Source organism: Pseudopipra pipra, chromosome 3 (assembly GCF_036250125.1).
Source record: "Pseudopipra pipra isolate bDixPip1 chromosome 3, bDixPip1.hap1, whole genome shotgun sequence".
NCBI lineage: Eukaryota > Metazoa > Chordata > Aves > Passeriformes > Pipridae > Pseudopipra > Pseudopipra pipra.
This window is the reverse complement of record NC_087551.1, coordinates 97,788,561-97,812,860: the sequence shown is the minus strand read 5'-3', so window position 1 is coordinate 97,812,860 and position 24,300 is coordinate 97,788,561. Positions and strand designations below refer to the sequence as shown.

Sequence of the window (24,300 nt, the reverse complement as noted above, 5' to 3'; positions counted from 1 at the left end):
ATACCTCGTCCTAAAGTTGAAGGCACTGGCAATTTTGGAGCTATAGTTTGCTGCTTCTTTGATTACTTTGGTGTTTCTTTTGCTACTCCTGACCGCCCATCAGGTGTAGTTACAAGAAACACCCCACAAAAGCAGCAGTTTCTACTGAATTATCTTCTTGGCATCAGGTTTTATCCTTATTATTTAAATTACTGTGTGATTTGTCTGTACATTTCGCTTTAGAAATTATTATTAGTGTATTAAGACTTTTGCTTTACAAATAGCACAAATTAATTATCCAGTAGTCCTTCATTGCCGCCTTCTGTGCAGTTATTCAAAATGGTCATTTTTCAAATAGGAAGTGTAAAGGGCAATCCTTACTTTTACACTGAAAATCTGATACTCTGTTATACTTAATTTTTGTGGTACTGAAACATAAATGTGAATTATTATGATCTTGAGAAACACAGAAAAGAAAATAAGACCACCTTTTATGATAAATAGATAACCCACTATTGACTTGGAATATCTTGTAATGTAAAAATTGCCATACAATCTTCCCTATTAATTATTTTTCCTCTGTATTCAAGTAGATAATAGATATGGTATAATATTTTACCATTAGAATATTTTTTTCTGTAGACATAGCCTAGTCATCAACCAGTTCTGCTGCTTAACTACAGCCTACTATCATCCCAGGATCCCTAACCACTGTGTAGAAGGAATACTATCTTGTGGCTGAAATATTAATTATTGTGCTGTTGAGCTTTGTATTTAAAACTCTGATTTATCATCTTGTCCACTGGCTTACAATTATTTTTATCAAACATTATTTCCTATTATCAAAATGTTAGTGTACAAGCCACCTACTACCTGAGATTTCCCACCTTAGTTTGTTTAACCTGAAACATAAGAGTCACACTTTAGAAAATGCTACATGTTTAGGTGTACCAGTGTTGAAAATACATCTAAGCTGAAAAGAAGCTATCAGAAGTTGATGGACTAGCTCCTGAGCAGGTGTTAATTGTCCCAGCTCTGATGATTTCTTTCAGTTTGCACCAGCTGAAAAACTGGCCTAGCATGTCACTGTAATGACAGATTTAGGATCTTTCTTTTCCAGTTGTGATGCAAAATGTTAAAATATTGCTTGGGTAGCCGATTATCAAAGTATAACTTATGGGACATTCATTAGTAAGTAACCATGCATGTATATTTGTTTTAAGAATGGGTCTAAGAATGACATAACTTCTGAGTGAACATGAGATACCAGAAAATGCTCTCTGGATGATATTCATCTGACCGAATCTGGATATCTTTAAGGTAGACATCTAGTCTGAGTCCCTTTGTTGTCAATGAAGAGAAGCAGGCACTTTTAGTGGTTATTAGTTTTATTCTCAAGAAGATAATCTTAACCAGATCAGGTGGGCCTGTCCTTAAAGTGTCTGCTTCTCTTACTGACTAAGGACGGGAATGTGAAATAGCTTACTCAGATATAGATGCCTGTCTTGCTCATGTCTAAAGTTAGGTGAGATGAATCTCACCCTCAGGGCTTTACGTTGGCTCCATCTTATTAAGCTATCCCTCTGTTATTCAACAGTTACTGAAACAAAGCTGAGTAAAATGTGGTAACTCTACACCATTTTTTTACAGTACACAGGATAGTAGATAACAGCCCTATCATACATATATTATGGCCATATAATTTGGGATAGCATATTTACTTCAAATTATATTGTGCATATAATTGCTTCTATCTTCCTTTCATGTAACAGCTCTTTTAAAATTCTTACTTCTTCACAGTTGAACTGAAAGATTTTGATTTCTACTGATGATCCACCAAGTAAAATGCCATTTTAATCTTTGTGTGTAGTTACTGGTCATCTAGCATTAATGGTGTGTATGGTGCTAAAAAAGGTACATTTTCCTGCTTGGTGTATTTCTTTCTCTTTTGGTGAATGGTGTTCATCAGTAAGAGAATAAATCCAGTAGTACTCACTCCTTTGCCATCTACCATATTTATAGGAAATACAGGAGTGAGAAAAGTTGAAAACATAGGTGATTATGTCATATGAATAATGTGATTGTAATAAGCCCCATAAAACTGTAAATATAAAAGCAAAGGAGAAACATAAGTATTTATGCCATAATATTTAGCAGTAGTAGTAATTAGCATTTTGATTGCTTATTTCTTATCGGTTCTGTGAAAGAAATTCATGTGAATAGAAAATAAACAAAAATAGCCTTATGGACTGTAGAGAAATTCAGTTCACATGGGCCAGCCATAGTGTTATAGAATTGCTGTTTAATTAACAATATTTGACATGCAGTTTGTTTTCTGTCCGTGCGTTTGCAACAACAGTTCCAATTGTAGCCACTTTTTTCTTTTCTTTTCCTTTTTCTTTCTTTCTTTGTTTCTTTCTTTGTTTCTATTTTTTATGCAGAAGACCATCAAATGAATTGTCACAATACTCGAATAATGCAAGACACAGAAAAAGACGATAACAATAATGATGAGTATGATAATTACGATGAACTGGTGGCCAAGTCTTTGTTAAATCTTGGCAAAATTGCAGAGGATGCAGCATACAGAGCCAGGACAGAATCAGAAATGAACAGCAATACATCTAATAGTCTGGAAGATGATAGTGACAAAAATGAAAATATCGGTCGGAAAAGTGAGCTGAGTTTAGATTTAGACAGTGATGTTGTTAGGGAAACAGTGGACTCCCTTAAATTGTTAGCACAAGGACATGGTGTAGTGCTCTCAGAAAACATTAATGACAGAAATTATGCAGACAATACTTCACAGCAAGATAATAGGAATATGAACTTTGTAATGCTAGGGAAGCCTGTGAACAATGGACTTACAGAAAAAATAGTGGAGGAGAGTGACGAAGAGGTGTGTCTCAGCAGTTTGGAGTGCTTAAGAAACCAGTGTTTTGATCTGGCTAGGAAACTCAGTGAGACAAACCCACAGGAAAGAAATCAACAGCAAAACATGAACACTCGTCAGCATGTCAGGCAAGAAGATGACTTCCAAGGAAGAACACCAGACCGGAATTACTCTGATATGATGAACCTAATGAGGCTTGAAGAACAGTTGAGCCCCAGATCTAGGACTTTTTCTAGCTGTGCCAAGGAGGATGGTTGTCATGAAAGAGACGATGATACCACCTCTATTACTTCAGATAGGTCTGAAGAAGTGTTTGATATGACAAAAGGTAACTTAACCCTGCTTGAGAAAGCAATTGCTTTGGAAACTGAGAGAGCAAAAGCCATGAGAGAAAAAATGGCAGTGGAAGCTGGAAGGAGGGATAATATGAGATCATATGAGGAACAGTCTCCAAGACACCTTTCTGGAGATGACAGGAAGCCTAAACCCAGTGACGGCCATGTCAAAAAGCCATATTATGGTAAAGGTAATATTTCTATATACCGTATGTTATGTCATGAGAAAGTGTAAGCTAACATGTTAAGTTTTTGCATAGATTTCTGAAATGAAATTATTAATTCCACATAATGGGAACTTTATTAAAATTATAGTATGACATGTTTGTAAAATAACATCATGCTATGATTATAAAATGAAAGTATTCATTCTGCAGTGCTAGAAATATGTATAGTATATCAGTGGCTAAATTAAAAAAGTAACTTCTCAGGGAAACAAACCAAATAAGAGATCATGTTGAAAGAGGCAAAGATTTTTCTCAAGTTTTTAATATATTTTATAGTAATAATTAAAAAACAAGGGAATTGTGTTGGAGAGAGGGGTTATGTAGCAGGTAGTCAATCAGCTATGAAATGCATATATTACAGATTGGATTGGGTAGGTGGCATCATGACTTATAAAATTATCATCAAATGACAGTTATTGATGAAGCCTCTCCCATCTAAAATGTTGAATTGCCTGATAGAAATTGAACAGTATCAAAATGACCGATAACATAAGATAGGGGCAGTGACTGCACATTAATTATCTTAAGATAGTAAGGTAATGGAAACCATTTGCTATGCAAGGCATGGTGTGGCCTGGGCTGAGATCAATAGCAATTTCTTTCTTATGTGCATTCCACTTCACTGGTTTCATTCCATTGTGGAAACAGTTAAGGTGCTGCCTTGACCATAATTCAATACAAAAAGAAAAAAAAAAGGAAAAAAGAACAGACTAAAGGTTACCTTTAGAATGCATTTTAATTTGCAGGATTATCATGGTGATGATGTATTTATATTATGACACCTCTCTTTAACGTGTCTACATCTGTACACATAGGGCTGTGTTGTATTAAGTGTTCAATACCTCCTGAGATTCATTGAACACCCTGATTCCCATTGACTTTAGTGGAAGTTAAGGGCGTGGTATTTCTTGGGAGATGCTAAGCAGGGACTGGGTTCATCTTATATTTGTTGTAAAAATATTTGATTTCTTTTCTATAATTGAGATGGTGGGCATTTTTCTCCTTTTTATAAATCCCTGTTTTTGAAAAAGTGATCTGCTTGTGACATTCATGTAGGCAGACAACATCTTGATCCGAGAAAGGTTTTGATCATTTTTTAAAAGCCTTAAAGAACAGTAATGATCAGTCATTTAGAAAAGCATGTAAATTTCTGATGTCAAGCACTGCTGCAATGTATTTGAGTGAAGTATTTTTTTGTTCTAACCACAAATATACGATCCAGTGTATGCTGTAGTAACTTCGGCTATTTGGGGAAGGCAACTTTATTTAGTTAGTGTATTACTGCATAGCCATGTGGATGTTGTACTAAACGTTGTTCACATATGACCTTTTATAGATGTATTTCCCTTTGAGTATATGTTTCTAATAAAACCACAGAAAATGTGACAAACCAATATTAATTTTTGAAGACCTTTTTAACTGGTAGTGTCCAGCCCTTCCAGTCTAAATATGACTGAAAACATGTATGCATATAGACCTGCTGTCTCCAAAAAGTCTATATACTTTCTGACATTAAAAAAGTGTATGGACTTCCTATTTTAGTAAATTCTAGAGCTTCTTTGAACCATCTTATTCCTTGGGAGCTGCAGGCTGAATTGATAACAGGTCCAAACCTCAACCAGGGACTAAATACTGTAGGAGTTCGGACAAAGAAACTTTGTGAAGTGGATCATTCTTCACCTTTTTAATAAAGGAAGGAAAAAAAATATTCCCTTACTTTAAAAAAGCAAGGAAACATTCTGGTAGTTATTGAGAGAGGAAGCTTTAAGTAAGACAATTGCTTTGTTCTCCGCTCACACATTATCTTCCAAATACTCCTGGAAGAAATACCTACAGAGATGTATGATATGGTTAAGTGGAAACTTTCTGAGTACACAGGTTTGCAGTGAGAACTACCTCTTGGTTTCTGGAGTTCTGCTTTCAAAGATCACTGAAACAACTGTTAAGGGACCACTAACCATTTCCCCCCTGCCATTTAAAGCTTTCTAAACAGGCTTTCTTCTGAAATTTATGAATTTTAAAACCTTTTAAAGTCCTCTGGCAACCTTCACTCAGGGAATACTTCCATTGTGGCAAGGAGTGAGGAAAGGTTACAGAGTTAAATAACTGCAATATTTCTCCCAAATAGCAGAAGAGGATTTACAAAACAGTATCCAGTGTTTTGTATAAAGTTGTGAAAAGTTTACTCAAATGTCTTCCATTAAAAGCAATGGGAAATTGTGCAAGTGCAATTTTATGCAAGTTTTGAAATCATTAAGAGTAGTATACAGCATCTTTTCTGACTCATTAGACCATAAAGGCTCTTAAGGATCTGATATATGCTATAAATTTATAGCGTAGACTTGAATACAGAGGAGCATTTGCTTCACACTGTAGGATGTAAGTGTCCAGATCCTCAGCTGCTCTAAATTACAATACCTTCGTTGGTTCTGACAATGTGGAGTAGCTAAAGTTTCTCTAGTCTAAATTCTCTAAAAAGCCATTATGGTCTATTAATCATCTACATTTTTGCAGTCCTTGAATATTGTTATATTTACATAATTTATATTTCATTTACATTACCTGTTCACTTATCTAATAGTTTTACACATCCCAAAGTACTTGACTTGATGAGTTGCTTAGAGTTGTGTATGTATGTAGCTGTGGGCTTGCTGTTCTAGTGGTCTCAGCACAGGCCTATCTGGCAGGAATTCAAATCCCTTCTCTGACATTTGCTCCTTCTGTGGCCTTGGGTGTAACTTCTCTATCTCTTTGCTTCAGTTTCCTGAGGTATAAGATTATGGTGTTTCCAGAAGTGTTGTGATAATTGTATAGCACATTGGAGAGAGATTCGTATGTGCATTTATCATTAAAAAGCATGAAACAAAGAAGTGTGTTCTACAGTCAACATGCTAGTTAAGTGAAATAAAATTTTGATAATTAGGGATTCCCTTTGCAAAAGACAAATTTAAGTATCACATTAAAATTTAAGAATGGATTTAAGACATGAAGGGTCATTACAATCAGCTAAAGAATTTCTCTAAAATGAAGGTGTTTTGGAAGAACATGAAAAGTAAAAGTATGTATAAAAGCTACCAGAGGGAAATCAGGGAAAGATAAGTCCACAACAGATGTGAACTCTGGATTGTATTGATTCATGATTAAAAGAATGGGTTGTATGTGATGTTCTGCAAGTACTGAAATTCCCACTGATGATACTGAGGGTTCTGTTTGTTGAAGCTGGGATGGAATTTAACATAAGAAAGGCTTACTGGATAACAAGTAGCAAAATCTTATTTTCTGGAGATGAAAGCATAAATACTGAAACAGAAAAGAGCAACATAAAATAATTAAATGAGGACAGCTTACATTGGGTATTGAAAGGAAGGATGGACTAAAAATTATGTTGGTTGATCTTAAGCCAGAATAGTAGCAGTTTGAGGATCCTGAATTTTATTCCTTTAATACTAATGTGAAAATCAGCAATCATCTCCAAAATGTGGCAACTGTGGTCAAGAAGATAACATGTAATTTGTATCGTGGTTGGCTGGAAGGGTAGGGTTGTTATTTTACAAATGTTCTGTTAAAGGAGATAAACCGATGAAGTTATTCGAGAACATTCTAGTTCAGGATTAATCTCACCAGCATTCCACTACATTATTGGTAGAAAACTTTATTTTGTTGAAAAAATGTCTAGTTAAACTTCTCATTGATTTGTAGTCAGAAGATCCAACAACATTCTAAAAGATCATTAACCTTTTTAGCATATGAATATTCAGATGTTGCATTTGAATGTTTGTAATAGCCCAGATTACACAGCAAATGATACTTCCAGTAATTCTGTCTTCAATGTTTACTCCACCATAATTTATTGAAGAAAAAGGAAATTTTACCTAATTTTACCACTTCATGAGGAAATTAAAGAAAACAAGAATTATTTCCTCATTGAACCTTGGAAAAGGGATTTATGTGTGCTGAATCGTGGAATTGTTATGCTGAAGAGTTGGGTTTGTTACTCTCACGACATTGAACTGCTATGACAGTACATTTGCAGACCTTAATACATGAGGCAAATAAGAATATAAAGAAGGGAAACTCCAACTAAACAGTTTCCAAATGACCTTACACCCTTGAGCTAATGCTTGCCAGCAGAACATTGATTGACATGGTATGGCTTTGCTATAAAAAGGTCATTTTTCAATCACTGTGAATGGATATTGCTGTGATCATAGGAGCCTGAAGTCTGAAAAGAAGATAACAGGTTAAAAGTGACAGAACTGTGATAAGAAGTAGAGGGGGTTTTTTTCCTTGTAGTTTTCATTATAACATTTACCAACGAGTAAATGACGTGATTAAATGAACCTTCTTACAGAAATGTGAAAAGCCTCATTCACTTGACACATTTGTTGTAAATTATAGATCCCTCAAGAACAGAAAAGAAAGAGAGCAAATGTCCTACCCCTGGGTGTGATGGAACTGGCCATGTAACGGGGCTTTACCCCCATCACCGCAGTTTGTCAGGATGCCCACACAAAGATAGGGTCCCTCCAGAAAGTAAGTTCACATTCTTTCATGGAAAGTGGGGATAAAACTACAAAAACTTTTCTAGCATGCTTTTTAAACCTTTTATTTAAAAAATTAATTTCATTTTTCAATATGGTTTGTCTCAACTTAGTCAACTGTTCTGTGTTATACTTTTTTCTTTATTCCATCATTTCCATTCTCTACTAACTTTACACTAAAAGAACAACTTTTAAAGCTGTATTCTTTGATTTTAAGAATTCTAGGTTATTTTTAAATCGACGTATTCAGTCAACAGAGAAAAAGGTTTCCCAAAGATGTGCACTGCTTTTACTTCTGCGTGCTAATGTCACATCAACTGTCCTTATTGTCTTGTGCAGGAGTAATTGTTCCTGGAAAACTTGCAACCCCTTTCCTTTGTTACTGTTGTGTCTGAAACATAATTTATATTAAACTACTGCATATAAAAAATAGTAATTTGGCTGTTTACTTAGTTACAGAACTCAGGATTTTGAGCAAACATCCCCTGTCATTCACATGGGTGGAGCTTCCTGCCATGGCAGAAAATTCTTTGCATAGGGTGTTCACCCATATGAGCTCAGGGACATTATCCTGAAGGCAGAGGGCTCTGTTTCTGGAAATCACCTCCTTGGCTGGTGGAATCAGCAATCAGCAATTGTTGAAACTAATTACTCTATGCTGGTTTACATCAGGAAAGTGTCTAGCTAAGATCAGTTCTCTTTCACACCAGTTTTAAAATGGAGTTATTCCATTGAAACATATGGACCTAGAATCCTCACTGTCCATCAGCACTTATAGTCTTAACCTCAGTGAATTTCCAACAGCCTTAAGGAAATGTTATAAAGACAGTCAGGACTAAAATGGTTCCCAGTTTCCAAAGTAGAGTAGATTCTGATGGACAGGAAACCAGAGGTAGATTAGGACTGCAAGAGTGGCAGATGTAGCAAGTCTCCTCTTTCATGGTACAGTGGCTTCTTCCAGAAGTAAAGTAATGAGGAAGTGCTTTAGGAAACTCTGCTGTAGTTTGGTTGGTCTCTGAATACAGTATAACAAATTGAGTAATTTATCTGCTTTCCAAGACCCCATAATTTTCTGAAACACAAATATTTATTTGGTTGCTCAAAGTTCTATCAGTTTTACAAATGGTAAATAGAAAACTCTTTAGAAGATTTGTAAATCAAAGAAGAATATAGCTTTAAACTGTTTGCATGCTCTTGTACCTACTAAAATGAAAAAGGTGAGCTCATCTTTTTTTTTCCTGTGATGTTGGCCTTGTGAAGCATGTTTCAAGAACAGCTTTGAATGGTAGAAATTTCAGAGTAAAGCTTTTGAATCTATTACACATTTTAGGACACTAATGCTGGGGTGATGATGATGATGATGATGATGATGATGATGGTTATCTTTTAACGAGTAGATATGGTTTAATTCTCAAGTCTCTGAACAGCTTTTATTCAGTTCTTAACTCAGTCAAAGTGTCTACTGATTTTATTAGATTTTTTTCGAGTGAGAACTAAATACAGGCTTCCAGACTAACTTCTTGTGTCAGAAAACCAGAACTTTGCAAGGGCTGGATGGCCTTTTTCCATCGAGTGATGTACTGTCATCCAGCTTCAAGACATGAATTCAGATATGTCTCATGTCATAAAAAACTCTTCAGTGTTCCCAAAAAGTTCTTGATAATTTGGCACTTCATAGCATGAGCTTTATGATTTAGAGGAGGAGACTTGGAGTAAGTCTTGGAGGAGACTACTCTGAGGAGACTTGGAGTAAGTTTTCCATCCAGCTTGCAGTGGATGCAGATGTAAATCAGTTTACTTGCTTAAGCTTGTACCACTTATTTCTTTTTCACATTTTTTTTCTACCATCCCTCAATTTTTAAGTGCTTTTTTTTTGGTTCTTAGTATTAAAAAAAAAAAAAATCTACCCATTACAATTTTCACATTTGTAGAAAATACAAGCAAAAAAGTAAAGGAACCATTCTGCTCATCATATAGATATGAGCGATATATCTATGTGGAAGTGGGCAGAACTGGCCCCCAGCTCAATTGGGCTGCCTTATAGTTAGGGTTAAATTCTGTTCAGGGTGGTACTGAGGTGTGTTTCAAATAATTCAGTGTTCTAGCAGTATAACTTGAGAGCAGATTTTCAGCTCTTGAGTTTGATACTGTGTTTGTAAAGCTATGTATTATGAACACATACATTTCCTGAAAGAATTTTTCTAGTCTTTAATTTTGTATTGTACAGTTGCTAGCTCACCCTTTACTGTTGAGTTGATCTTTGCTCAGTAGTTTTGTTCAAAGAAGATGTTGGGTGTCTTCTGCTTCACTGCTGCACCAGAGATGTGTTTGTTTATAGGTTCTGTAACTTCCATAACTTTCACTGTTGCCCTGTGTTAATAAGCATAGGGTCACAATACTTACTTCCCTCATCAGGCTTTATTGGCTATGTGTGTCACGTGTATTTTGAGGAATGCTGGTTGTTAATGAATCCTACTTTGTTTTAAAATGGTTTCATATATACTGGGATTTGATTTTTTTTTCTTGTTTTCATACTCTGCTGTTTTCTCTTACTCTCCTTGTCAAGTTCTTGCCATGCATGAAAATGTTCTTAAGTGTCCTACACCAGGCTGCACAGGCCGGGGCCACGTAAATAGCAACAGGAATTCCCACCGAAGGTAAGGATGCCATCGCTGGACACCAATCTAGAGGCAACAGTGCCTCCGAACTGCAGCCCTTCTAGCAGTCCATTGGCGGGGGGAGTGAGTGTGTGTGTCGTTGTTTTGTTCTGAAGATTGACAGATGGTGTTTCGTGTGCTTTATCCATTTTAAAGAGTAACATTTATTCATGTATTTTCTGAGAAGGACGAGTGTGCATTTGCTATAGTATGGGTGAATTGATCCACAGAAGACATTATAGGCATCCTTAGCTTTTTGAGTGGATTTTTTTTTCTTTTTGTTTTGATATTTGCTGAACACCAGTGGTACAAAACAAATGGTATGGCTCCTCCTGGGTGTGTTGCAGGAAGAAGGAAGAGTCTGTCAATGTCATCAGGAGTAGGGCATAGTTCTTATTCTCACACTTCACTCTCTTCAGGGATTATTTTACAGTGCATGAAAAAATCCACTCTAATTCTAAAATGGTTTTTTTGTAATAGATGAGAAATGGCATTTTAAGTACACATACATTACAAGTGTTAGCTTTCTTACTGACCACAGTCTCAACCCTAAAGTCCTTAATCAGATAAAACTGATTGAGAATTTTGTCTGTTTACGGAACACCAGGCAAATGTAATGAGAAGCCAGAATTATTAGAAGTAAGTATTCTAGCCAAAAAAAAAAAGAGATCAAGGAAAAAAAACAACTTTCCTATAGTTTCCTAAGATTAGTATTATGTTCTTAGTGAAAGGATGCTTGTGCCTATTAAATTTTGTCAAACAAATTAGACAATTATCAAAATGTTACTATAATTCTTCTCATGGCATAATTTTCTCACAGAACAATAATAAAATCTTGCCTATTTCTTTACGATGTAAAAAAATCCAGGAAATGTGGGTAAGAGGGTAGAAGGAACTATGCAAGGTTCCTCTTATCCAATTCTTTTTTACTGTTAATTGTGGCATGAAGGCATAAGGGACTACACGGGTACTGGACATTCACTCTTATCAAGCTCTGGGTTACTACAGCTCCTCGTATTAGCTGCATATCTCCCAGAAGACTCTTGTGGGTACCAGCCTGTCTGCAATAAGCTCGGGTACCTCTTTCTTCTCTGCAGTGATGCTGCCAGTAGATGCAGCAAAAACCTCTGAGAAGGCTCTATGGGAATTACTGCTGCTTGAAGCAGCATTCACTTCTGGTTGAATATCTACTAGAATATTTGAGGTGTCTGAAGAAGAGTGTGTCAGTGAAGCGCAGCTGCCCTCTGGCATGACTCCAAAACACACAGAGCCCCCTCACCCTTCTGCAGAACTAGGGCAGTGAAGGCAGGCTGGGGGGAGCAGTCTGCAGTCTGTGCTCACCTCTTTCTGCAGCTTTTGGGGCATTTTTCTCTACTTCACTTTTTTTCTTCTTTTTTTTTTTCCACTTATTTCCTGTAAAGAAGGGAACATCTGGGAATGCACTGATTTGCCTTTTATTTTAATTTATTTTCCTGTGGAGAGCTCAGAGAGCTGCGATCACATAAGCATGCAATAGACTATGGCAAAGAAAGGACCCCCTCCATTGTCAGGTCACAAGGTTTTACGGCTTCACTAAGAGCACCATCTGCTGGCATCAGTATATTTATTTTTTCCTGTTCTAAATCTTTTCCACAAGAATCAGGCTTATTATTGCCACTTCAAGAATAGTTCAGCATTTGCAAATTAATTGAATTTCCAGTGCAGAAGTGCTTTTCGTGTTACATCATCTACTCTTAGAAAGCATACTTCAGTGGCTGAAATTCATGAACAAACACCAAGTATAACATAGTTGACTGTAGATTTAGAGACCCAGGGCTAAATTTTGCACTCACTTATATATCTAGCAGAAAGATTGGCATTAGGGGAACAGAATGAATTGTGAAGCAGCACAAGATTTGGCCTATATGGTGGTGTCATTTAGTCGTCTTCAGGAGCCATTTCATTGGCAACATTTGGAAATACATGAGGGTCACAAGTCTGCTAGCAGAGCTGCACAGTAGATTCCATTTTATATCCTCTTCTCCTACTGGTACGTTCACTGGCTGACATGGATGAATAATCTACCCGTGTACAGTCAGAGCCGAAGAGCAGATGTAAGATCTACCATGCAAATTTGAAAGCAGAAGAAAGGAAGTCTATTCTAGAGAAAATACACATGATCAAAATGCTTTTGGAAACCCTTTTCCTTCAGATTCTTCCTGATGCTGGCTAAGGAGGAGAAGGAGTAATTGGATCAGTGCTATGATGTGAAACTATGCAGGACAAGACAATTAAATTTCCTTTCTGTAATTGCAGCCTCTCTGGATGTCCTATTGCTGCAGCAGAGAAACTGGCTAAAGCTCAAGAGAAGCATCAGAACTGTGATGTGTCAAAATCAAACCAGGCATCAGATCGGGTTTTAAGGTATTAGAAATCACTATAATACTTATTATTATGCAGAATTCATCACACATTCACCTAATCTGAGAATTTATATTTATATACGTTGTATATACATATATATCTCCTTTAAAGAAGAGTTAGAATTAGGGCTTCTGGATCCAATTCTCACAGTGTATTTTTCCCACTCAATTTTCATGGGGGAGGGTTGGTAATTATTTTGGCAAATACATGTAAAGCTGAAAAGCTCATTTTTGTCTTAGGCATTGTTTGGTGTAAAGATGACTGCTGGAGTGCAAAGTCTAAGAACAATGTGAAAAAAGTTGGTATCTTTTGGGAATAAACTAATATTTACCGGTAAGTCTTGGTTTTTTCAGCAGGCTTTTACTAGTAAATATCAGTTTAAATTAAACCAGAAGCCCTATGTGCATTACCAAACTGGGAGTACACCTTTTGGCAGGACACTTGGAAAAATGCCAGGTATAGCTTAGATTCCAACATAATGTCAGGCTTAGCTCTTTGTCTCTGTTCCCCGCTCTCTGCCAAGAAGGACAGAAAGAGAGAAAAATTGTCCTAAATTTTCATATGGGAAGGACCTTGAACCATTTTTATATGATTACACTCCTTTTCTTCATCCATATGTGATTCTGCATTTACACAAAGCTGTACCCAGCTTTGTGTTATTGTCTCCTCTTTTGAGATATGTGGGTAGAAAAAAATATTATTTCTAAGCAGCTGAAGTGTGAAGGATACATGTAAAGGAACTAAACTTCCGCATGATTCTACCAGCCTTATGCTGATGATGCCCCAAGAGCTGCAGAATTTCTTCATGGATACTGCAATGACTGTGGGCTAGTATAGGTACATCCCTCTCAGCTGCCTCAAAGACCGTGGAGGAAGTGCTGCAGCTTTAGTTCCCAAAATTTCCCATTTAACCCGTAGATTTCATAGTATTTAACTGTCTTCTAGATTTCAAAACTGATAGGGCTGTTTAAAAAGAAATTTTTCTACTATATTATCAACATCATTCTTTGAATATTATCTTAAAAGTTCATCTGATCTTGATGATCTTTTCAAAAACCAGTGGTTCCCTAGAACTACAGTTCTACAGAAGACTTTCGTCATTCCTGTTGACTTTGCTTTCCTTCCTCAGATTGTTTTTGGTGGGCTTTATCTTAACTGCCCCTAATTCAGTTTTGTACAACTCAGCATTCAACATCCCAGGCAGGTTTCTTAGAGAAAGGTTCTTCAAATCCCATTAATTAAAAAAAAAACAACCACTCTTTGAGGGAATAAAATGGTTTCTCACTTGATGGAAAAAGACAGATCAAAAATGCAGTGGCTTTTACCACGGCTCATTGCAGGGAAACCACTGAAGTTAGTTGACATAGAAAGAAGATAACTGCTCAAAAGCAGCATCCTGTTTGCTGGTAAGCTCCCTAGGAAGTTATTCTGCAATCTTAACTTTGCTTGTGAGCTGCCTTGTGTTTTAGGTTTTATAGGCAACTCAAATAATGCTTTTCATCTTGTCTCCTGCTTCCCTTTTACCTTGAATTCATTGAAGTATTTGAGATGAAGAACTTGGCAGCTATTTATAATATTTGCACGCAGGCAATTGATGGGCAGACAGAGATGTTTTAAGATTTACTCTTGAATATTTGTCTTCATCCCAGTTTCCATCCCACGTGCATTTGAAAGTTCTTACTTAAAAAGAAATCACAGTCATAGGACTTCTGTTCCACTGAAATTTTGGATTTTCATTGACTGTACAGGATCTGAATTGCACGTCTTTTAGCTAAATGTAGATTATCTTGAGACAGGATCAAACTATTATTCATATCAGCTCATTGTATAAATAAGCCCACTGTATTTTATTTGGAAGAAGGGTCCAAAGGAATGAGCATACATAAATCAAAGGGAGTAGTATGACTAATATGATTTCTTGGGTGATCTTTACATAAATATCCTGGCTAAATTCTATGAAAATGAATTCATTCACAAAAAACATGATATAATATTCAAAACCTATTTCTTACTATTTATCACATTTCATTTTGTCAGTCAGGATGATGATACTTCTGGTCTCATCTGAATTTATGATCCTATGACTGTTATAAATGCAGTAAAGAAGAAAAAAAAATAAAAAAGACTTGATTATATGAAGCTTGATTCCAGCAGAAGCACCTCAGGTGTGCTGCTTATCATCCTCACCTCCTGCTAAATGCAGTAGGTAGACACGCAGCACTGTGTAGCAGTTACTTCCTATGACCCAGTCATGTAACATTTTCTTATATAGATAGGATTGGCAGGATCTGACCTTCATTTGACTGCTTTGAGAGCTGATGACTTCTGTGTCCACATGCAGAAGAAGTGTGTCAGTTGAGTTCACTACAGCATTCTTTCACTGAGATTTCATGAGTTTCTCCAACTGTTGAATTACATTAGTCAGGGCTTTTCCTGACTGTCCTCCCTCATCCTAAATGAAAGAGATATTAAACTGAAGCAGTTTTATTCTGTATTCATTCTCAGGACCTTCCTTGAGGTGTGCATCTGTGTATCAGGAATCGCAGCTCCTACCAGAACCTTGCATTTAAGGGTGAGCAGGACCTGCAAGGCAGCAGCTCAGAGTCAACAGAGCTTGTGAGACTCTCCTGTGTATTTCTCAAGATGAACATGGATTTTTATATTGAAGGATGAAACAGGACTAGTTCCTTTTGAAAGCACACAGGAAAACATCATACAACTCTGTTGAAAGTTGAAAGAAATTCAGAGGAAACCCCATTAATTAAGTGGAGCTTCCAGTTCTATTTTTTCTTGTTGACATTTAAAGGAATTTGTCCAAACTTCTTCTGTCAGTCTGCTTGCCCCTCTTTCATTTACCTCCCAAAAGAAAAAATGTTTTCTGTGTGATGCAATTACACGGGGAAAGGGAAACCCTGAAGTATTTTAAAACAGAATTTTAAAATACATTTAGCTGCAGGATACATTTAGTGATATTGGAATTAATTTTGTTTAGGCTTTGTTCAAGAAAATATATATTGTTTGTCTGCTGAAAATAACCAAACTAAGGAAATGCAATAATATATTGCTGTCTCTTGAGTACAAGAAATAACTAAGATTTTCTAATCTGAACTATAAATTATGCACAGACATAGTAAACTGAACTGCATCTAACAAACTGTACATATCTTTAATTTCTAGGCCCATGTGCTTTGTTAAGCAGTTGGAGATCCCTCAGTATGGCTACAGAAACAATGTCCCCACCACCACACCCCGCTCCAACTTGGCCAAGGAACTAGAGAAATACTCTAAGACTTCGTTTGAATATAACAGTTATGACAACCATGCCTATGGCAAGAGAGCCATAGCTCCCAAGGTGCAATCCAGGGATATATCCCCCAAAGGATATGATGGTAGGAGGTGCACACTCTTATACATGAGAGACAAGTTTGCAGTTGATCATGTTGTTGTATATGTAAACATCATACAAATAAGACATGTTTTCATGTTCATACAGTATTATGAGGAATGCTGTCATGTGTAAGTTATTTTAAAGGCCTTTTTGAAAAAGTGTTGTTTTATACGGTGCTTACTTCAGGATTGTTGCACTGGCAAAGGAACATCTCCAGCTATTAAGCTCCTGGGATGTATTGAGATGGCAATAAAAGCTAAGTAATAGAGATAGTCCTTATGTTGCTGTCTGGGAGTCCTGGCCTCAAGGGTTACATCAGGATTTTCGCCTCTGTACAGTAGTTCATGTAACCCATAAAGATAACATACTTGCTCTGTGGGAATATGGAAGTAGAAAACCTGGGTCTCATTGCACTTCAGAAATCACTGCTACTTACTTAATGAGGCATTTCTGCTTATTTTGTCCTCATAAATACACCAGTTGGATTCACTGAAAACCTAACATAAGTAACATGTTTAGGAGTAGGCTGAAATTTGCTTCAGTTCAGGAGATGGATGGGGTCAGTCAGGCAAGAGGATTTTTATTAAGGGAGAAAAATGAACAGCAGGATAAAGAAGGGGAATTTTGATTGTAGCTTTTGAGGACATCAGGAATTTTTCAAGCAATACATTTATATATGCACATATATTGTATATGTGTGTATATATATATGTAAACTGTGCCTTTATCTTTTTTTTTTTTGAATGCTAGCAATTAATTTTTTGGTTAAAATATTTGATACTATTCACTGACTGCCATAAGAAATTTCAGGCAGGTGAAATTTCAGGTGTCAAATATTTGTTTAGGAACACAGAAAGAAATATACTATACACAACAATTTATGTTGTTGCCTGAACACAGACTCTGACATTAGTTAAGTGGAGAAGGGGAAAATTGCTACACCCATTGCCTTCATATGTCTGATATTTTGGATATTTTGCTTTCTCGTATAATCAGCAGGTATGTTCTTGCACTATAGCAGAAAGGAGAAGGCTCATGAAAGGCAACCTACTTTTTAGTAAAAGTGCCTTTTTTTTCCTTCTCTCATACCTTCATCCTATATGTCTGTATCATAAGGGCCTGAATGGGATTAAAGGTATAACAGTGACTCAGACTGTGGTTAGGAAAGTAATGAGTGTACATTAATATAAGGTAAATGAGATATTAAATGTTGTATATATATTCTATCTACTCTTGTAGAAAGGAAAGAATCAGAGTATTGTTGAGGATCCTGTGAAAAAGCTTATTTTTAGATCAGATTGCTGATGCTTAGGAAACTGATACATATTTTTGTCATTTAAGGCTTCTTTTTCAGCAAATAATAACGAACTCTACTTTCTTTTCAAAATCACCAGAATTTAAAAATACATGTAACATTAAACGAAAGTTTAACAGTGGCCTTAAATAATAAAAGCCCTATGGGGATAGGGCTCACTGACTTTATTTATACACTTATCTTCCTTTGATATAAATAGAAATTTTACTTAGATATAAGACTGGGACGGGGTTGCTTCGCTGCTCAGTAATGTGAGCCAGAGAGGACTGTGGGACACTGTATATATGTGATTCATATATACACTATACTTGCTGGTATAGCAAGTATAAGGGGCTCTTGTGTACTCAGAACAACTGAAGCCCATTTAAGCTGGAGCAGGTTGTTTGCCAAAGAAAGGCTAATTCCATATGGATTTGTTCCATATTCCTGGCTCTGCAGGAGGCAGCACACACTGCATCTGGTTCCAAGTGATGTGTGTGCTGTTTGGCCAGACAGACCTGACAAAGTGGTCCCAGAGGTGGGGCCTAATTTTAGTTTTCTTTGCACGCTATAAGTGATTTTCATCAAATCTTTAGGATTCACATCTCTCCGAAATTTTGTAAGTACTCCATCATATTTGCCTTAAATTGGCTCAGGAAAATCAGTTGAATTCTTAGAATGATGAAGTGAAATCATGAGCACACTGAAATTAGTCAAAGCTTTGGCCCTGATTTTGAATGGATCAAGGATTTTGCTGACAGTTATTGTAAATAACTGAATATGACGGAGATTTCAGGAAGAAACTCATCATTTAAAAGAGCCACTATTTCTCAAGAAACTTTAAAGTATTTAGAGGTGATTTTATATTTGTGTATAAAAAAATAATCTTGGCTACTATAGCCATTATGGAGGTACAGAGTGCATACCTATTATGTATGTCAGCCAAACATGTTTATATTAGAGCAGATTTAGTTCTGAAAAACCTGAAAGTAAGCCTAAGGTTTTGCGGGAAATGTGCAGGTAAACAGTGCTTTAGTCCTGACTATGAGACAAAAAGTCCAAGAATATGAAAAATCAATAGCTTCATATCTCAATGCTTTTTTAATTATCAGCTAGTACTGTATTTTCATCATCAGAGAAAGGGATTATATGTTCAGTAAGTGTACAGTGAGTGACATGAACATAAATAGCTCCTTTGGTTTGTTTCCTTGTTATTTTTTTTCTAGTAAGCTTTACTAAAAAACAAACAGAAAATGTATACCCAACGAACTGTCGGTTGGGTGGGATGATCTGATCATTCTTGAGAAATCTTGTATTTGTGGGCTTGTTTTTCCTTTGAAACCAGTTTCATAGTGTATTGGATGTTGGGCTTATGGTGTATGGTAATAAAGATAAGAACAGCTGGACACAGCAGGCAGAGGTGATGGCAACACCTTCAGTGTTGCTCAGTTAATGGCAGGAGTTCCTCTCATTCCACCAATAGGCCTGGGTCCTTCTGTCTCCAATTTAATTAATCTCCTTCTGCAGTGCTCAGAAGGAGGTGAATCATTTTTTTTCCAATTTTTTTCCTCTGCCTATAGAGGAAGCCTATAATGAATAGGCCAGGAAAAAGTGTTGAAACTATAATTAATTTACATAATACATTCAGTATTTAGACAATATTGGGGATGGAGGTGCTTGGGCAGAATTGAATTCCACTCCAAATACCTTCCTTTGGGCTTTTATGTGTTTGGGATCTCTCCCACTCCTCTGTTGTTAATTAGTAAAAGAAGCCTGTAGACTTTGAGAGGTTCTTTGTAATCAGCCCCCAGGGATGTCTGATGGAAGAGCAGTTTGGGTATGCAGCTGGTTAGACCTGTGTCTGATGGGAAAGGTGTTCTCCACATTTGGTTTCACTCCGAATCACAAATCATAGATGGACTGCAGAGCTTCCAAAACCTGGTGCCTCAGGGGTGGACGATGTATCAAGCAGAATTATCTGTTATTGAAACAATGCAGCTTTCCCTTTATTAGTGAACAGCATGATTTAGTTAATTAGAAATTGATGATCTTTGTTTCTCCTAAAAAACTAATGTGAAATGAACAGTCTGGGTTATGTGACTCATCTTCAAATGTACAACGACAGTAAAGTTAAAATAACCATGGCCTTTTCTCTGTAAGTTTTGCTTAAATTATTGGTCATCTGAAAGCTGATAATTGTGTAGCGTGCTTATAGCACTTTACATCTTCAAAGTGTTTTGCAATTGAATCACAACACAACTAAATTTTAGAAGCAACTTTCTCTTTATAGGGAAAATGAATTTGAGGGATATTATAGTTTGACCAAGGCCACAGAGGAGTCCATATCAGAGCCTGCATGAGGTTTTGATGGTTAGTTCTACGTATAAAGCTGCCTCCTTCCCTCCCTTTCTTTAGCACACATTCTCATATAGATATATATAATTTCCCATTTAGTATGTCTCTTATGTCTGTCTAAATGTGATCTACTATAACAAGACTAACATTTTTTGCAAATGACAAAAGTCTTATTGGTTCATATGTATTTTGAAAAATATTTCTAATTTGACAAGTTCTAATTTGACAAGTGGTACAGGGTGCTTGCTGTGTTAACACAGTAGAAACTGAATTACTCAGTTATTTCCTTCCTTAAGTATAGGAAAATTCTTGCGTGTCTTGGATACTATAACAAAGTAACAATGGATAAATGCTGATTTTTTACTCAAACCACCACTGACTACTATATTAATAATGAAACTCTTGAGAAACAGTTCACAAATTTATTATTAGTGGATACCCTGCTACAGTAGTGCTACTATGTGTTCAAAACAAAGAAATGTGATGAATGTTTAGCATTCACTTCATTTTAAAACAAAATCACACCCTGTGCATTATGTGGCTTTCCTGAGAAAACTCCATCTGTTATGATTTAAGTGAAATACTATTTCCTTTGCAGTAAAAATAACGCCATGATTTTTTTTCAGAGAAAGGAGAATGACATAAACTCTAGCAGAGATATTTTGCTTTCAGATTCTTCTTTTGAACCCTGCCTGCCTACCAAAGCAGCCTGTGGTTCACAAATGGGCTGTGCTCATGGGAGCAGATTATTATATGTATGTCTGCTCCAACAAATACAACTGAAGAGTCTGGCATTTAAATGGAGCCCATCACGGAAGAGCTCTAGCTAAGGCCTGACCTTTTTTGTAAAGTTCTCTAATCAGCATGCTAGTTGGTTATTGTTACACTGTGCTATAAGATATGATCTCTGCAGTATACATTTACATCTTAAGGGAAAATAGTTGCTGTAACATGCATGTATGTATCCTCTGACGTTGACTTTTATTTTTTTAATGAAAATACATAAACTTTTAGATTTGGGAGGTGAGCTCATACTTTCTTGCGTTTTTTATGAACACTTAAAACAGTTCATTTGGGAAGAGGGTTGGAGAAATAAGTGGGCTAATAGGGCTGTTTTCCTTTATTGCTATGATACCTTTGGCTGCAAAGAGCATTACTTAAAAGCAGCAACAGTGCTGCCTTGTATTTAGATAGGCTGGACATGAGCACTGTCAGTGCCTTGGCTCTCCTGTGACCTCCTGCGGCTTCTGTCGGTCAGAGTACAGCCGGGCATTGCTGCCCTTGGTGTGAGCAGGAAGGGGTGTCTTGATCCTGACTGTTTCTATGAAGAGTTGTAGGTGCTTGGGTTGTTTGAGGGGGGGGACATTTCACTTGTACCTGTTGCCATTTAAACAGCCACTGCTTCTGCCTTTGTGCAAGTCATGGTAAAACTCACACGTGACAATGACCTTTTCTTTTCTGTAGTGCTTCTTTCCTTTGTGATGACCACTGCCATAAGACTTGCCTGTGACGTAGGAAGAAAAAAAAGCTTTTAGGAAGCATGGGCTGTTTGTGGACATATGGGTGGCATTGTGGCCCAGAGGCCAAGCCCATCAGCCTTATGGTGGGCTTGATCTCCAATAGCTCTGGGGAGTCTAGGCCTTAAATTAACGGTTTGCTTATGTAAATAGGAAAAGATCCTGTAGTGTTACATTGCCTGTCATTAATAAAAATGAATGAGCTGAGCAGATTGTACCTTATGTCTGACTATATATGTGGGGTAAAAGCAGTGTTTCTGTGTCTTTATTTTTTTTCTAAATCCAGCCTGTTTGTCAGAACGATTCATGATCACATCATGCAGATTTTTACAGGAGATTATTTCATACAAGTTCACACATGTAGCATAAAAAACTCACAGACAGAAATCAAGAAATACAGCCATCAGTCTTATTGCGGGCTTTTTTTTTTTTTTGGCATTGGTTACTGTTCCTCATTATAAATTTCACCTCCAGCAGTTTGTTTTTCTCTTCACTTATGCAGAATGCTCCTTCTTTTGAGTCATCCTTGTCATATTTCTTCCCACAGCTAAACGCTACTGTAAGAATTCAAGTCCAACCAGCAGCACAACAAGCAGTTATGCCCCTAGCAGCAGCAGCAATATGAGTTGTGGTGGAGGCAGCAGTGCCAGCAGTACCTGCAGCAAGAGCAGCTTTGACTATACTCATGACATGGAGGCAGCGCACATGGCTGCTACTGCTATTCTGAATCTCTCCACTCGCTGCAGGGAGATGCCTCAGAACCTCTCCACTAAGCCTCAGGATCTCTGTGCGAGGGTAAAAATTAGTAATTCTGTTTGTTGATGAAGATTTCTCTTAACTGTACTTGCTCGGTGGCCCTGATAGAGAGAAGAGTAGCTTTAGTACATCTTACCTTTTTTCCCTCCTCGAAATTAACATAATCTGGTGGCTCTGCTAAAGCAAGGAAAAAAAAAAGAAAGATATAAACTGCTCACAAGTATCCCAGGAAATCCCAATGGTTTTATGAAAGGATGATACTAATAGCATGTACTCCTTTTTTTGATTTCTCTCTTACTATAATTATAAAAGATGTTTGGATTGCTCAAATGGTATTGTTTGCACTACTGATTTTTTTTGTTAAAATAGTTCAATTCATAGATTTTGTGAAAGGATTAAGATTTAACTCTGTATTTTCATTTAAAAGTCACAAATGGGACCTAAGATTGTTAGATTTAGTACAAATTTCAGACATACTACTGTGTACTACAATTTCTTGCCTGTCTGTGATATCACAGTTCTTAAGTCACTGCATAATACGTTTGAAAGGAACAAATCTATGCAGGTGACTTTAAATGTGCTTAACAGTATTGCAGGGTCACTAATGTTCTGTATGTTCATAGAGCCTCAGTATATTATAAAATGGCTGTACAGATACAAATAAAAGCTTTTGTCACTAAGATTTCTGCATTAAGAAAAAACAGTGCTCTATTAACATTCATTAAATATTTGGGAGAAGATTATTTTTTTCATTATAAACTTCTAAGTTCTGGCTCTGATAGCTGTTCAGAAATAAGTATTTAACATGCATAAGCAAACAGTACAGTGCTGCCTAGAGGAGACCACTAGATGGCTGAGCAGACAGATGCAGTGCAGAGGAAACATTTTTATTGTGCTTGTAGAGAGCTTTTGAGCTGGCAGACATGTTCTGTTCTTCTACAGTTAGCAAAGGTTTGCTTCCCCTTATCGTGTAAAGCCCCTCGATCATTCATAACAAATTAAACCTGTAGCAGTAGGTATTAGTAATAATCATGATTTAAGCCAGAATGGCGAGCAACTTTGTTTTCAAATGCTGCTTTTTATATTAATTTATTTAATACTCTTCAAGAGGGAAATCTCTCATATGTAAATAAATGCAATTGTTCTCTATATCAACGTGATGGGAGAAGCTGGAATAAAATGCTAAAAATCTTCTGTGTCTAAACCAGAAAGGGCCTCTTTCCTAATGTGTCACTTTATATTGAGACTGAAGGAATGAATCTGAGAAGAAAAACAAGTATTTTCTAAATTAAATTGGCAGCAGCAATTAGATATAAGCTCTGACAAAAGGCAGTAATTCAGAAAGAGAGATTTGCATTCACAGTGCTTTCTTGCAGTTCTGTTATTACTAAAGAGGAGGGAAAGTCACCAGACATACAAGGAGTTGATCACATTCACATTAGTTTTGAAACCAAATATCTCAGGGAACATTTCATTTTCTGAAGGATGAGGGATTCTTTGTTGGCATTTTTGTTTTATCTGCCTTTAGTTTTTTTCATTTTGTGTTCATTTTAAGATTCTTATTTCTCCTCAGCTAGTATAATAGACAACCCTTGTTCATTTCTGCAAAAAAAAAAGTCAGAGCCTGTACTTGCCCCATTTTTCACAGTACCTCAGTTGTCACAGAAATTGGTACAAACTATTATCAAGATAGATGTATGAAATGTTAGTACGTGTTCATCTGCAGGGAAAGAGCTGTGAAATTTGAATGCATTTCCTCATTGGCAAATGGTGTCTAAAAGGACTTATACTGGTACCCTACCTCCCTGTTTAATTTTCTGATGTTATCTATTCAAGCATTGACTGGTAATGCTAAATAAAGAAAGAAACAAAGATTATTTGATGCTAGCTGGTTTTTGTTACTCCAATCACCCAGACAGATTTCAGGACTTAGAACAAGAATTATGCAGATGTTA

At 36.6% G+C, this 24,300-nt stretch overlaps 1 protein-coding gene across 21 annotated transcripts in view; it reads left to right on the top strand.

Annotated features, from left to right (window-relative positions):
- Positions 1–24,300, top strand: part of MYT1L (myelin transcription factor 1 like) — a 305,799-nt gene that overhangs the window by 223,488 nt on the left and 58,011 nt on the right. For 10 of the 21 annotated variants that reach the window (XM_064650442.1, XM_064650448.1, XM_064650443.1 and 7 more), the window contains 6 exons: positions 2,421–3,398; positions 7,833–7,967; positions 10,542–10,632; positions 12,928–13,035; positions 16,213–16,424; positions 22,137–22,384. In XM_064650442.1, the coding sequence (XP_064506512.1) occupies positions 2,421–3,398; positions 7,833–7,967; positions 10,542–10,632; positions 12,928–13,035; positions 16,213–16,424; positions 22,137–22,384 (1,772 nt within the window). The remainder of the gene's footprint in view (positions 1–2,420; positions 3,399–7,832; positions 7,968–10,541; positions 10,633–12,927; positions 13,036–16,212; positions 16,425–22,136; positions 22,385–24,300) is intronic. The other 11 variants (XM_064650451.1, XM_064650445.1, XM_064650449.1 and 8 more) reach the window with 5 other exon arrangements.